General features: G+C 38.3%; 1 protein-coding gene across 4 annotated transcripts in view; it reads right to left on the reverse strand.

Annotated features, from left to right (window-relative positions):
* ZMYND11 (zinc finger MYND-type containing 11) overlaps positions 1 to 15,944 on the reverse strand; it is a 107,174-nt gene that overhangs the window by 20,065 nt on the left and 71,165 nt on the right. The window contains exons 4-5 of one of the 4 annotated variants that reach the window (XM_054190137.1): positions 11,358 to 11,402; positions 8,368 to 8,529 (exon numbers count right to left, since the gene is read on the reverse strand). The exons of 1 other annotated variant lie outside the window; for it this stretch is intronic. In XM_054190137.1, the coding sequence (XP_054046112.1) occupies positions 8,368 to 8,529; positions 11,358 to 11,402 (207 nt within the window). The remainder of the gene's footprint in view (positions 1 to 8,367; positions 8,530 to 11,357; positions 11,403 to 15,944) is intronic. 2 more of the 4 variants (XM_054190138.1, XM_054190139.1) reach the window with 2 other exon arrangements.

The following is a 15,944-nucleotide window of genomic DNA, read 5'->3' on the forward strand; positions in this document are numbered from 1 at the left end:
CTGCAAATGCCTAGCATGCTCTTACAAACGAGCCTTTCCAATTCCAGGACACAGCAGCTGTGCACAGATTGCACAGCCTTACAACAGCTGGCTGAAAAGTGCTATCTTCTCCTTGCTCCTGCCTACAGTTGTTCTCCAAAACAAAAGCGCAGTGAAACAACAGCATGGGTTTCGGGTTTATTATCCTGAAGTGATTTCTAACTGCTCACATCTCTTGCAAAATGGTTTACTCCTCCTCACCACACTTCCAAATGCACTGAGTGCCAAGCTGAGCTCTCCCCTTCTCGTGCCTCACATCACCATCTGTATGCAAACCGTGTGGACCAAACTGGCTCAGTTACACCTGTATCCTCAAATTTTGGTGGTCTTTAGCAAGATCCACATAACTGTGCAGATGACTGTTGCTTAGCAAACACAAGAAAAAACACAATCCATGTCAAAATAGGTAGCTAAAATAGTTATGAAGCTTGTGAATTATTAATCACTAGAAGCGTGCTATTTTTTACTGAATTACTTATATATGACTCTGAACATATAGAGGGAGCAGACACATTGAGTACAGAGCAACGACTTTTATATATTTACTTGGCAAGAGTAAAAATTACACATTACTGCAAAACAAAAAAAGATAGGATTTGATTGTGTCTCCTCTGCTTATATTCCTCCTGCCAGACACTGAAGGACACAGGCTGGCCCTTGTGCTACAGCAAGTGTGCAACCTGTACAGCTCAGGATTGTACTTACTGCCTCCTTCTTAAATCAAAATTGTACACATCACTACCAATGAAGCTGTTTATTTGATTGCTTAACAGTATGCAAAGAATCATTACAAATTGTGCTGAAATATCAGTTCAGTCATGAACCTATATAGATACTACAGTATGCGTAAACACAGCTTTTTCCTGACATGACACTATCGCCATTGGGTAAAATTCACTACTGTGGAAAGGGCCAGCACCAGGTCTTTCTAACATCTACAGTGCATTTAAGCATAATTTTCATAATATTAATGGTTCCCTGACCTTCCTTCCAAACTCTGGAACGAGACAGAATTTTACCCTGTGCTGTATGTCTGAATCACCTTCTGTATTTTCATGTTATACTTTCTCTGCCATGAGAACGTGCATTCTGCTGGAATTCAAGTCACCTATTCGGTTTTGCATAAATCAACATTGCTACTGCAAATGCAAACCCAAATGTGCATTAGATTATATGCATTATGAAACACTACTGTCATTTTGTCATTTTAAGCACTGGAGTGCCGTATGCTTGCTAATGACACAGCATTTTAAAAGACTGAAAATTATTAGGACACAATAAAATTCACTTGCACTGACTAGTCCTTCTACACCTCTTTTTCTGACATGGTTCTGAATTTATCATCCTTTGAAAGTATTTCAGAATTCATGCGAACCGTTTTTCATGCCCTGCTGGGCAAGACAGTTTGTAAGAGACTGTGTTAAGATAGATGGTTTACAGTCTTATTCTTCAGATCATAAGAAAAGACAGATACCTGGCTTTGTATCATCATTGATGTCAGCAACTAATATTATCTTAAGCATCAATGAAAATGATAGAATTAACTTGCCAACTCAGGCAAACTTGAATTTCTCCACTTTTCCTTCAATTCCCTATATTGATTTATTTTAAGAAAAATTTAATCTCCGGGTTCCTCTACTAAATGTTGAAAGGTAATGAATTTAGGGAATCAGAACCTATAAGCCAGCAAAATGTCCTTATGGCAAGGTTGCTCACCCTTTGTAGAAAACAATTTCTAATCCAACCACTTCATTCACTTTTCAACAAAGCTTAGCCCTTTAGGAGGTATCACTCACACATTCTTTCGAATCTATAATGGAAAATGTGTAATTTTTAAATAAAAAACCCCTACTTTGTATTTTGAAGACTTGTAGTGTTCTCAGAGAAGTCAATCTAGAGCCACTTAAAGCAAGAAAATAGATAATACTAGATGGGGGATAAGATTTGCATAAAATCTATTTATATTGCTCTGACACAAGAAAATGTACTCACTTTCAGGTCCCTTTATAGCCAGAGTGATATAGAAGCAAGTACAAATTAAAATTAGCTCTTTTATTTTCTACTTTTGGGAAATGAAAACAATGATGATGACTTACGGCAAGATCCACTGCGTATCTTTTCCTACAGTCTGATCTACTAAGATATGCTACTGCAAACCTCATTTCTTAAACAAGTTTCTTTCAAGGACACTGCGAAGAAGCAATCCAGCCCAAAAAGATTATCAGGATCTTTATACCTGTGGATATCCTATATGTAGGATATATTATCTTAATATAGGATTGTACTAGGTCTGGCTGGGATGGAGTTAATTGTCTTCATAGCAGCTCACATGGTGTTATGGTTTAGATTTGTGACCAAAACTGTGTTTATAAAACACGGATGTTTTAGCTCTTGTTGAACAGTGTTTGCACAGTGTCAAGGCCTTCACTGTCTCCCACTCTGGCCCCACAGTGAATACACTGGGGGGTACGCAAGAGGTTGGGAGGAGAGAAAACCAGGCAGATGACTTGAACTAACCAGAGATATTCCATGCCATACAACATCATGCTCAGCAATAGAAAGGGAGAGGAGGGGGTTTAAGGGAGTTAGCTGTTTATTGCTTGGGAACTGGCTGGGCATGAGTCTACCCATGGAGGGTGGTGAGTGATTGCCTTTGCGTTACTTGTTTTATTTTGTTTTCTTTCTCTCTTACTCCATTTCTGCACTTATTTAATAATTTTTATCTTGACCCAAAAGTTTTGTTTTCACTTGTCCTTTTCTCTTCCTCTGTCCCACTGTGAGCTGGGGAGAAGTGAGCAAGTGGCTGTGTGGTGCTGAGCTGCCAACCAGAGTTAACCCATGACAAGGATGACTCCTAAATCACAACAACTTTTAGAGAAATCTGCAACCCTTCTGCTTTGAATCACGATAAACTGAAAGGCTTGGTCAGGCATGCTTGTCTACATAGGGGATGCAGGAGTGAAGTAATAACCTTCACAATAGCAATCCTCATGTAGAAGATTAATGAGATCTGGTAGGTGGAAGGCCAAGGCTGCAACCTAACTCTTTCCTTGTGGGTGCAGGACACAGCTTATATATGCCTTACTCTCTATGGCACATCTATTTCTTAAACGCTGGTACCTGAAGGTTGGATTTACATTGCCTTTTGTATTCAGTATTCCAGATTAATAATACTGCTTAGCTGCTAAAGTGGTTAGCAATATATTGCACTGTGCAGGTTTGTGTTATTTAGCAATTCTGACATGATTATACTGGAGGAATTCACTACAAAACTTTACGAAGCACAAAAGGTTAGCAGCATCGAGGGGTACTGCTGAGAAACACTCCATCCTGCAGTAGCACCATTTATGATGGAAATGACTATCGTTTGCACCCTGAGTTAGCATGAAGCCCTCAACTCCCAGGGTGACAATGGTCACTATGCTGCAGTTGCTGCAATATTTCAATTGAAGAGAAAAAAACAGGGAAACTCTAAGAAATGCAATGTGTTAGTGCCAGCATTCTGTCTAGCTATAATAATTTAAATCACATTTTCTCCATGTAAAGAGGTTTCTCTGTAATATTCCATTAACAAATATTTTTTCCCTTCCTCCCTCAACTGGCATGTGCATACACACATCAAAGAGCTTCATTTCAGTTCAGTGACGGATTAGGTGAAGGCTGCTCAATGACAGATACATGTTTCTAAGGCACCAGTTCCATTTTCAGAAACAATTCAGGTTTCCAGTGGTATATCTGCAGAGGGGAACTATGTGCATGAGTCTAACATACATTCGCCACTGCTGCTTAGAAATTCTTTGTTTTACCCACTGGCCCTTGAATTTTTTTAGGGCTTAAATTTCCAGAGGAATTTGGTGCTACATATGGAAACCTTTACTACTCTGCTGCCCTCTCAAACTCCCAACCCTCAGGTCCTTAGGTCTCCTGTACCATTAAGAAAGGTATGCAGGCACATGGGGTGGGTCTCAGAGCAACTAGTGTGCCGTATGCCCTAAGCAGCATACAGAAAAGCATCTGCATGAGCAGAATGTGGCATAAGACCTGCCTCTTTGAAGACCATATACACTTAAACTAGACTTGGGTGTAGCATTGGGTGCTTTTGGAAACGTTACAGCTGAATCCACAAATTGGTTGGTACTTGTATGGTGCATTGAGCACCTTCTGAGTATGAAGCATCATATGAATTAAAATATGCTTTTACATGCACAGAGAAGGCGGTAGGAGGTACTAAGTGGAGGTTTCCCAGTTTTCTCACTGCTGTGGACAAATTCCTTTATACTTTATTAAATATGCCTTTTGCAGTGCCCAGTTCTGCTGACTCCCTGATTTACTGAAGTGTGCATGTGGCTGCAAGGTGAATGGGAGGGACCTGCCAAGCACTAACGCCTCCCCAGGTGTGGGCTCTGCGCACTGAACCACACGGTTCAGTTGCTAATATGGGTCCTATACTAGGACTTCCCTTCACCCACCAATCCTTGGTTATTATTTGTGTGATTATTCCAAATTATGTTTATAGAATATGTTTCATCACACAGTTACCTAACAAACTCCTACCGCAACACCCCATAAAGTAAGTCAATAGAGCCATATTTTTCTTCCTTCCTTCCTCGTATTTTACATCAACCATCTTGACTGACAGCTAGTACCTAAAACCCTCTGATCTAAGTACTTGAGCTTCTTCACTTAAGTAACCTTCATCTTTCTGTGCTTCTAACTTGCTACTGTTTGTCATTCTCACTTGCCAAATTATGTCTAACGTTGATTGTGAACTGCATGATGGTGTATTTTTATGTACTCTATGAAATGCTTAGTACAGTACCAGAATTCAGAAATAGCTTATTTATGGAATACTTATCAGCACAGCATTTAATATCTTAAGCTCTACAGTTTACTTTACTCTCATATATATATAAAACCCAGAAATATTGAAATACCCACTATGATAGATAAATTGGTTATAATTCCTTGTAGAGCACATGCATGGAAGATCAATATCTGTTCAGATGATTGCAAAAAATTTAGTAGTCAAGTTAAGCCATATGAATAATTCTTTCTTTTTGTTTCACAAATCAAAATCTATTCCTCTTGGACAAACTATTATGTCACCATGCATAATTTTGGCTTTCTATAAAATTACTTTAAAATTTGATTTTTTTTAAAAAAGGAATAACCATAGTTTCCCAAACACGTGATCAACATTCTCCTACTCAGATTTTTGCACATATCTATTTACCTGCCAAAAAACCCCTAATATTTTTCAGTACTTTCTGTAGTCTTTAGGTGCTAAACAGCTGGAGAAAATTAATTTCTCTTTTTATCTAACCAAAGAGCAGCAAAATTGTACAAGTCTCCTGCATCCTTCAGAGTTCGAGTTGACTAACCCTGTCTTGAATGGACCATTCCAGTAGTGAGGAATGTAACTTCTAAGTTCATTCGATATTGAGCCTTTCTCTTGTGACCTGTCTACCAGGAATTTTGCTGATAATACCAATTTATTTCACTTAAGAGAGTGGTTACTCAGCAGTCAGGGAAATTTTTCAATCACTGCAATGTGGTTTGAATTGAACTTTGTTTGACTCTTGACTCCTGCTGAGAATTATGTAGGGTACAAAATATTCAGATCGGTATTGTCAAGTTTAAAAAAAAGCCAGGAACCGGACATTCTTGTTTATGGATGCAGTGCAGAAAAACCACCAGTAGGGAAAGAGAGTTCAGAGCGGTTTGCAAGGGGCTGCCATAAACGTTATGGGAGGGAAAATATTTTAAATTTATGAACAAATCCTTGTCAATGTCCTTTATAAAATGTTTCTGAGTAGCCAAGTGTGCAAGATAAAGCTGCATAGGTTGATTGAACTAGTACAACCAGCAATTGTGAAATGAATAATCCAAAGGCTTGCTGACCTTGGCAGCAATACAGAAGCAATCTTTACATAAGAATGAAGTGTTCTTAGATTATTTCTCCCAATATATTAGGTTTCAAACATACTTCTACTTCACCTTTGTAAGAAGCTTTGAAATCCCCAGGTGAAAAGTGCTATGTCCAGTTACAAGAATAAAGTATGAAAATATATGCATCTCTTTGTCCTGGCTATTACTTTTCTTGAACATGTATATTTACTGCTGATAATGCAAAATAAATCCCATTGCCCTTATGCAAGATAGTTAAGCTCTGTTACGTCCTCTGGACATCAGCCAGACCTCTCCAAATTACCATAGTTTTTTGAATATAGGCCTCTCTCTTGCTTTTAAAATAAAATTAGAGCAGTCATTTCCTAGGAAGGTGGGGAGAAAGGAGCAGAAGAATACTGAAGCCTGACACAAGGATGCTAACTCCCATGCCAAACTAGACCTCCTTTGCTTACAGGGACTGTGCAAGCCCCCTTAGTCCAAGTTTGCAGAATTAGGCCTTGAAGTGATTTGGATTAATTATAAGGAAAATAGGAGCTGCCAGCACAGGTGGAAAAAAGGATGCCAGGGCATTAAAAATGGCAATATTCACAAAAATAGGTTGATTATCATCTGAGGCACTGAGCAAGCCAAAGATCTCTGGGGCAGGAAGTACTTAAGAGCCCCCAAAACCTCTCCTTAGTCATTGTATAACAAAAGGGAACCAATATGCAGAAAGACAGGCACAGTGCACACGGTCTGAGTTTCACAGGATTTTTTTCAAGGTAAACATTTGTTTAATATCATTGCCATAAAGGATTTAAAGGCTTCAGGGTGAAAGTCAAACTGTTCTCAAAGCTGACTACCCTACATATCTGTGCATATTTCATGCAATGATTCAGCATTTCCACTCTGACGACATCCAAGATAGATGTCACAAGCCATCTCATATACAAGATGGCTTATTTACATTCCCTACTCTCACCAAGCATCATCTAAAATTATTAGCAAACTAGAGTGGAGACTGGATCCAGTTTACCTAATTTTAACAATTTTAAGAACTATCAATACTTATTACGAGAACCAACAATTATTAAAGAGATTTATTTAAAAATCTGAAAGCAAATCATCTATATATGGTCATTCTTGTTTTTAATAGAGATAATATTGAGTAGCTAAATTAAATGCTAGTAATTCAATATGGAGAGATACAGTCCTTATTCTTAACTGTTTTTTCCCTGCCACTACTTCTTTTTCATTCATTTCCACTTCTTTGAGGCAGGCTCAATTTTCTTGCTATTTCCCTAAACTCTGAGAGCTCCTGCTCTGAGGTAACAGGCAGCATTTTTTTTACAACTGGTTCTAAGGTAACAGCAGTCAGAAAGTGCTGTTTTGAAACAAAACAATCCACGTGTTTTCCAAAACTGCTTCTCCGTGCTAGGAAGCGCCTGAACCCTTACATTCCTTGCAGCACAGATCATCTGAAGGTCAGTCTGCTGCTCCACAGCTAGATCTAAGCTTTTAGCAAGGGAATTTGCTCTCCCTCCAGCAATCCAAGGTAGAGTGCAACAAGCAGTTTTATGCCTTTCTATAGCAACGATTTTATATTATCTTAAACATTCATATGCATTATTCCCTCCATTTAAGGAAGCCTAGGAATGTGCTCCACTGGGGGAGGTGACATGGAGATGACAACAGAAAGGAGAAGTATCTGGCTGATCCAAAGCCAGGTACTGGTAAGCACCATCCTGACTAGAATGTTTAGTCTTCTATTGACATGTAGACAACATACCTGCTCATTCTTGGAAAGTATATAAAAAACAGTCTTTGCTGTCTCCCTACCATACTCATAAGAACAGCAATTTTGAAGAAAAGCAATATAGATACGGATGCTATGGGTGAAACCCAGATTGGCCTTTTTTGCACCAATAGAATCCACACAAGTAAATGACAAGCAGGATTTCATCCCATATTTTTTGATACTGCCCTCATCAGTAATGTGATTGTGGCTTTATAATGTACATTATGATTCCAGTAAAATATTAAGAATGCAGTCATCAAAATACAAAAAAAGTTACATTACGATTCATTAAAATGATGTTAAGTAAAAACAGTAGCATCTTATACAGCAATTTGTTTACTCGTGTTGAAGATTTCCACAATGTACTGCATTCACACGTGGCATACATACGTACACACATTCCCACACAGTATACTGTGTGCGTTCAAATGCATAAGTAAAACTTGCTGGAGTCTTCAAAAATGACCATCTGCTACATGCACCATATTTTGGTATCTCTGTATAGATGCTCTAGTTATGTACCATCGTTTCAGCATTCAGTTCTTTATCCATTAACCTGGCCAGACCATCTGGACACCTTAATGAATCTATTAATGAATATCAATCCTCTAATCAGCACATGAAATCTCATAGGTACTCACCCTGCAAACTGGGCACTGCCAGTGACTACTGCTGTCTCTAAGCCTGAACTCATCAGACAAACACTTGGAATGATACACACGAAAACACAGGTCACATATCAACACCTCTCCAGGCAAATGGCATTCAAAACAATACCAGTCATGATTTTCTGTCTCCCAGTCCTACAAAAAATACAAAATATTTTGGTATGATATTCTGTCAAAATCTGCAGGAACTAAGAACAAAATTGATATGTCTTGAAATCCAGCAGCAATTAGACATTATAAACATTTAAAGAAGTGTATAATGTTTAAAAACAGGGGAAAACCTACATGCTTAAAGATCTTTATCAATTTAATACACACTAACTCCAATAGAATATGAATGCCAAGTTTTAGTTTTTTCAAGTGTCTGATTAGTAACAATTTCAATATGAGCTCTGTCCACAATGAAAAGTGGGTTTGTTTTCTACCTTTGTGTAAAAACACTTGTTGACCTCTCTGTATTAGACTACAAACAAAAGTTTGTGCACCTCAACAGACCATACCTATTTCCTTGGACTATTTCCTCTTGTTTTGATTGTTACAGTTTATTTTCAACTGTAATTTTCTGAAGGGCGGTCCCTTCCAGTCTTTACTCTCTTAAAACTGACAACTTTTCAGCATCGAAGTTTTGAGTTACAAGAAATAAATGAAATCATGAACCTATTACTGCAAGAAATGTTTCTGCTAAGCAATCCCGATGCAATTCAAAAAACAGAAAATGTTTCACTTGCAGTGCCCAATGGCACTAGGCTTATTCCTGAAATGTTCTACAGAAGACAAAGGATATGGTTCTGCTGATGCACAGATGTCTTTAATACACTCTTCCTTGAAAATTCAGCCCCAACGGCCAAATTCTGACCTTTGAAACACGTGCACAAGCTTTGCTGAAGTAAATGAGAGCAGCATGGATATAATTTGGAGGCAGAATTTTGCTCTAAGAATCTACAGTAAGTACTAAAACCAAGCAGAACTGCCAGTGGCCACCGTTAAATGTTGATGTTTGTTATCTGAAATGCCACGCTTTTCCCTACACTTAGAAGGCAAAATAGCTGTCATATCTCAGATAAAACTCCCAATGCCTTTTCATGTCAAATGTCACTTTTCAATGGGTTCAGATCTCTGAAAAAATTATTCCTATTCTTCAATAAATTATCTTGATAAAAATCTGATTGAGCTATTTTTAGTGTCGTTTTGTAAAGGTGGAGTTAGCAATTCCCACAAACTGCCAGAATTGGCATTTGTCTGATTCTCATTTTCCCGTGCCTGGGAACTACGGTCATTTAAGTCCTCGTGTGAGAGGTCTCCTCCAACGGAGCAGCGCAAGAAGTGCTACACAGAAGTGGCACTTCCAGTCCCTTCTGCTGAAGAGCAGCTGTGTTGTGTACATAATTCATCTGACCAGAGCCCCCACAAATATATGAGATTTAGGGAGAGCCTCAACCCAGATTGCCTACACTAAAGTTTATATACCATGAATGTTGGGGCATATTGCAGGGGCAGTAAATTCAAGGGGACAAAAAACCCCAAGCAACCTTTAACCAATGAGTTTTTAACTCAGAACTTTGCCCTCCTTTGTTGTTCAGATTAACAGTGTAACTTGACTCTTCTATTGTTTCTCCTCATTTAATTTTACTTGCCAATTCTCTGTATCTCAGAATGGGATAATAATACCACCAAATTTGTCTACAAAGAACAAATTATCATTTCACCAAATCCTTCCCCTTCCACAAAGTCCAGTGGCAGTGAACTCTGGGAGCTCTTTTTTTTTTACGATATTTTAGAAACAACTAAAGATACTGCATTGTCAACGTACTTGATATGCCTGTAGACTGAGAAAAATCAGGATAAAGTATTGCTTTGTATTTCTTTCATATTAAATGTAATGCTTATCTTCTTTATAAAACAAACAAACAAACAAAAAATATCAGATGGCAGTAAAGGGCCAATTAAGCAAGAAAAAGAATCAGTTTTGATCAAAGATCTATCCAGATAAAAATCAAACTGAGAAGACCCCAATAGGTCCCAGCTACTGAGGAATTTCACCACAGAATCAGGATTCCAGGAGTCTTAATTTTTATTCATACTAGCTACTTATTGGTATATCCCAGATATTCCATTGTTAGGAAATATGCTGGCAAAGAGATATGGAATTTCATAAACATATAAGGAAATATACTTGCTGGCAAGAAAAATCATACACTCAAGCCAGAAACCATGACGTTAAATAAAACACCAGAAGAAGCTTCCTTCAGTATTCACACTGTAAAGTTTTGAAAAGATCATTATTTCTAAATATAATCACCCAGGTTTTCACAGAAAAGATTTCTAGTTTAATGCAGTATATTTAGTGCATAAGCATATATAAAACATTAATTTATGCAATATATTTGAAAAGTTAATAAAGAAAATAAAAAAAGGTACATAGCCCTTGTGAACAACTACACTATTGACTTCAACAGCAAGGTCAGAGGCATTAATTTTGCTCCAACAGCAATGAAATGTTATTGCTTCTTTTGGTTTACATAAGTTTGAATGGGAGGAGAATTTTCTCCCAACGTATTTTTTTTTTCATGCAGGATATCAGATTCATTTAAATGGCTCAAACTCTGACTGTCAGTGCTTGGGGTCGGACAGGTCAAAATTCTCCGCCAGCTGCAAACACGGTTAAGTCTGCATTTACAAAATACACCACCAGGTGTCACCAGCCACTCCAAAAATGACTGATTAAAGGGCAACCATTGTAATAACATCTTGAACTGTAACATGTGAGTAACCACTTCCAGCCCCCAGGAGAGAGAAAAAATCATCAAACTACATACATACATAATGTAGACTAAACTCAGAATTGGAAGTGATATGGATGATGGTGGTGGTTAATATAGTAAACTAAGCTATCCTAATGGAAGACAGAAACGTAATAGAAAATATGACAGAATTCAAAACCACATAGTGCAAAAATTGTTCACCTTGTTTTTTGCTGCTGTCTGGGAAAAAGGCTGCATACCGTAGGCCTTTCAAAATAAAAACAAAACAAACTTTGTATCTATACTGTAAGCCATCTGATTATCAGGATATACACAAGGCTAGAAAGAATTCATGCACAGTGACCAGGAAATCAATCTGTTACTTCTAACATCTGGTTGCATACATTTCCTCCTGCATTTCTCGTATGCTACCTAGTGCTTTTACCACATTTTGTTTCTTTAAACTATCCCATGTACTTATATCATTAAAAGAACCCAACACCCATCTTCTTCCCCATATACACACCCACCACCAGGCCAATTTAGAAATCGTCAAGAATATTAATGATTGTTAATTAATGCACTCTCTTTGATACATAAACCTTCTTTGGCCATCTAAAAAAGATCCCTGTAACATAATTCACTGCATAGGCAGTGGCCCCACCAAAATCAAAGCAACGTCTTCTTTGATGCACATTATCAAAGATTAATCTATCACTTTATCAACAAAACTCACAGTCCTTATTTGTGTATAAAAGGTGATATGTTTTCCCGGGGCCGTGTGGAATGACGGAAGGATCTTCGCCACAGGGACTCAATTTGCCAATAACCTTATTTCCTGAGGCAGGGCAGGGAAAGCCTCCTGGGTCACCGCGCTGGCAGACGAAGGGAATCCTCTGCCGGCAGCACCCGGCTGCCCAAGTTCAGCAGTTCAGCGGCACCCAGTGACTGGCCACAACCCCCAGGAGGGAGCGGATTTGGCAGCAACGCTGCATAGCTCAGCTGCAACAGGAGGCCTTCCCCCGTCATTTTACTCAGCTGCCCGTTGCATTTGTAGATACGTGCATCAGCAGGGCAGCAAATGTCTGTTTGGGGGATTGTACTTAATAGCCGAAGAGCTATGCTCTGTTAAGCAGAGTGGGATCTTGCAGTGATATGGGTCACTTGTGGTCACTTGTTCTTTATATTCAAATCAGTCAAACATTAGATCATAAAGGTCACTTTGCACTGATATAAATAGTTGAGATTTCTCAGCAACACGAATGAAACAATGCAACAATTTTGAAAATATGGCTTAAATTATGTCCGGCACATAAGCTTACTTTTTTTCTGATTTAAGTAGGTTGCCTTAAAGCAAATACATAAATTTATTCTGGAAGTACAGAAAAATAACATGGGACAGAAAATGTCAGGCTATCCAGAACATTTGACAATTTAAATACAGATAAACCCAACAGAAAGGAATGAATCACCATGTCGTAGCCTTTACTGTAGAATAAAATATATAGTTGTTGTCAAGGAAAGAATAATTTTAGTGCATAAAGAAAATGTCCATTATAATGCAAATGTACGTGGAAAAGAAATGCTTACTCATTAGTAATGGAGATTTACTTAGCTGTAATTGAAATAGGGAATCTGTATGTTGGAGAATGTGACATCCTGCTGTACAATTAGCATACCATTAAGTAGGAGATGTGAAGCACATACTGACAGTAAAATTAACAATAACTTACAGGTCACAATTGTAACTATTAGGTCACTTCCATACCTTAGCAAGCCCATAATTATTGTAAAAAAAAAAAAGATAAAAAAACAATTAGTAAATTTTTATTTTCCTATAAATTATATGTAGGTATAGCATATGAAAACAACATAACCTCCTTCCTTAGACTGTCTAAAAGGACCACTTTGCCTTTTTATAATGCATATTCCATTAACATAGCTCATTTCTTACCTGTTAATCTGTTTTCTCCAAGTCCCTTAATGGTAGCCCAGATACTCGGTATTAAGTCACTCTACTATCAGATGGAGAGAGGAAAAGGGAGGGGGGAAAAAAGGCAAAACTCTATTCACGAAACTCCCCTTTACGGGGATTTGCTGGTTTCACAATGTTGAACTACATTTCCCAAACCATCCAAATTATGGATATCCTTTGGACCCAACCAGTAAGCTAAAAAAAAAAGGGTCACATAGATGGGAAAAACAATTATAAGTCAGTTATCTCTTTGGCGTAATCATGTTTATTTATGAATAATACACATACAGTTCTGTTGTCCTAAATTCAATATGACGCAAATGATGGAAAGCATTTTCCATGGAGCTCATGGTTCCCAGCATTTCCTGTGTGGCACTTGTTCCATAGCACTCTTTGGACGTTTTTTTTCCCCAGTTGCTTTGTTTCAAGTGCTTCTCCAGAGTTTCTTTGCTGCTTACCTATGCACTGCTGTGGTGTTTCTCTATATCTCTCATCCACACTCATGCACACACAGCTTCCAGATCACTGGATTTTCATTCAGACCCACCTGTGCGCAAACTCACGGTCAGCCCTGTGTAGTGTGTGTGCTTTAACAGTCCCTACAGCTCCAGCTATCTAGCGGATAAAGAATTTTAAACAGTTTTTCGCATTTGGTCTGAAGGAAGAGTATTATCAGATACATAGTAGATTTCACCACTTTTTGTATGCTAATGACACTTTTTGGTCTGTCACAGTGGTGGAATCTAGAATGGCAACAAGGTCCATGCCAGCAGAAAGAAGTTGTTTCCAAAATATAAACAATTTTAAAATAGTAGGTTTTGCACACTTCATTTATTTCAAGACGTTTTCAAATCACCAACCCAAAACTTTAGTGTAATCTTTTCCTGACTGTTTCATAACCCTTTGGAAAACTGTAACGGATCTCAATGAATGAGTTCCTACCATTTCTCAGATTCCCGTTTCTTTGACATCTAATGAAATAGGTCATGCCCAATTCGAAGATATAATTTCTGAGGCAAACGTTCTGGATTCTGGTATTTTACAATTCGGGAACAGCCATAAGGAACAGTTATTTCTCTTCTCCTCACCTCCATCAGCTTTAACATCAGAGTTCTTTCAATTTTACCACTTTCAGCTAAGAGAGAACCTTTTAAAATCTTGGATTCTGCTATTAAGATTTCTTTGTTGCCTTTCAGTAACTCTTCGCTGGAACCCAACAAAGTTGACTACCAGTCCATACCAAGGGGACAGATACATTGAAAGAAATGCCTCCCGCAAGAATTACACTTTACTTTTTTCACATCTTTCATTTTGCAACCTGCATCCATCATCATCTTCTGTACTTAATCTTTTGTATTTCAACCTTTCTGCTGTAAATGAAAAGCCTTTATCATAATAACAAGTGGTGCTACTGCATTCTAGCATGGGTGTATCTACCATACCATCACTCCTCTCTGGTATCCGAGTCCTCTCCTTAAGAGGTCTCAGAGTATGCCGCAAGAACCTATGCCCCCATTCATATTAAACAATGCAGCATCTACTTCATTCTAAACACATTTTCCACTCTTAATTCATCAGTTCCTTTCTGTCTTTTTCAAGCAGCATCTGTTCCCATCAAAGCTTTCTCAATTAGACATGAGCTTTACTATAGATAACTGTTTAAACTTTGCAGTGCATTTTGCAGTCTTTATGACTCAACAAACATGACAAACCACTCCGGGGACGCACTACCTATGTCCACTGCTGTCCTCTGCTACAAAACCTAAAGGAAATGCTTCTTACTTATACATTTGCTGTAAACAGGTACTGTGCACTTAAAATTATTTCCCTGTTCACCAATACTTCTCTCAAAGTGTGAATATCAGAATCCGTGCCCCACACAAAAGGCAGTCTGAAACAGGCTCAGACAAGAGCAGTTGTAAGAGCACATCTTGTTTGTGCACAGGCCTCTTTTCTTAAACAGGCTGTATCTCATTGGGTAGTAGCTAGTAAAACATCTTCAGCTTATCAGAGATCTCTGGCAGATGTTGGTTTTCACTCAGACATTAGCACACATTGAATACTACCTGGGTCAAACAAACATAATGTGTCATGGAACACCATTCCCAGTATTTTTTCAAACGCAGTGGGGACACTGTGTATGTTTTTCGCCAGAGGTCCTAGACTGCTGTGAGGGCAGTCCTGCTCCTGCCCTTTGGGTCAGCCTTCTCTTCATGCCACAACATCCTTGGCTCCATCTAGTCCTTAGCGAGCATGAATCCTCCTGTAAATTTGCTTTCAGTAGCCCACTGAATCTGCTTTTATCTTTTCATCAGAACAATAGGTTAGGCTCCAAACTGAGGAAGGCATGATTAATTCCTTGATGACCCAGAGGACTTACTCCATCTTTGCAGCAGGTAAATGGTGAGCTAGCTGTTTAATAAAGTATTTCCCTTTTATCATTGCTGTACAGGATCCATACTTGACCCGGATGATTGCTTTACAATGATAAAGTTTCTTGGATCATCTCACATTTTACATTTAACGTTAGAGTAATGCATTAGAGTAAATTCAGCATCAAAATAAGCTTTTTTTCTCCCCAGTAGTTTCCTCGATATGTTGCCTCTTGTTTTGCATCTATTTTTTTCCTACTGCTTTTGCTCATCAGAAGTGCTCAGCAAATAAACAAGCATCCATCTCTCCTTCAAAGCCAAAAGAGTTCAGCAGCTAGAATCCCTTTATGAAAATTGTTTCACTTTATCTTCTCCTTCTTTTTCTAGAAAACTACCACAGCAGGTAGCTACAATGATGCATGCTTTTACAGACAGGATAATCTGTGCACTGCAAATCAGTTG

Source organism: Rissa tridactyla, chromosome 2 (genome assembly GCF_028500815.1).
Source record: "Rissa tridactyla isolate bRisTri1 chromosome 2, bRisTri1.patW.cur.20221130, whole genome shotgun sequence".
Classification (NCBI taxonomy): Eukaryota; Metazoa; Chordata; class Aves; order Charadriiformes; family Laridae; genus Rissa; species Rissa tridactyla.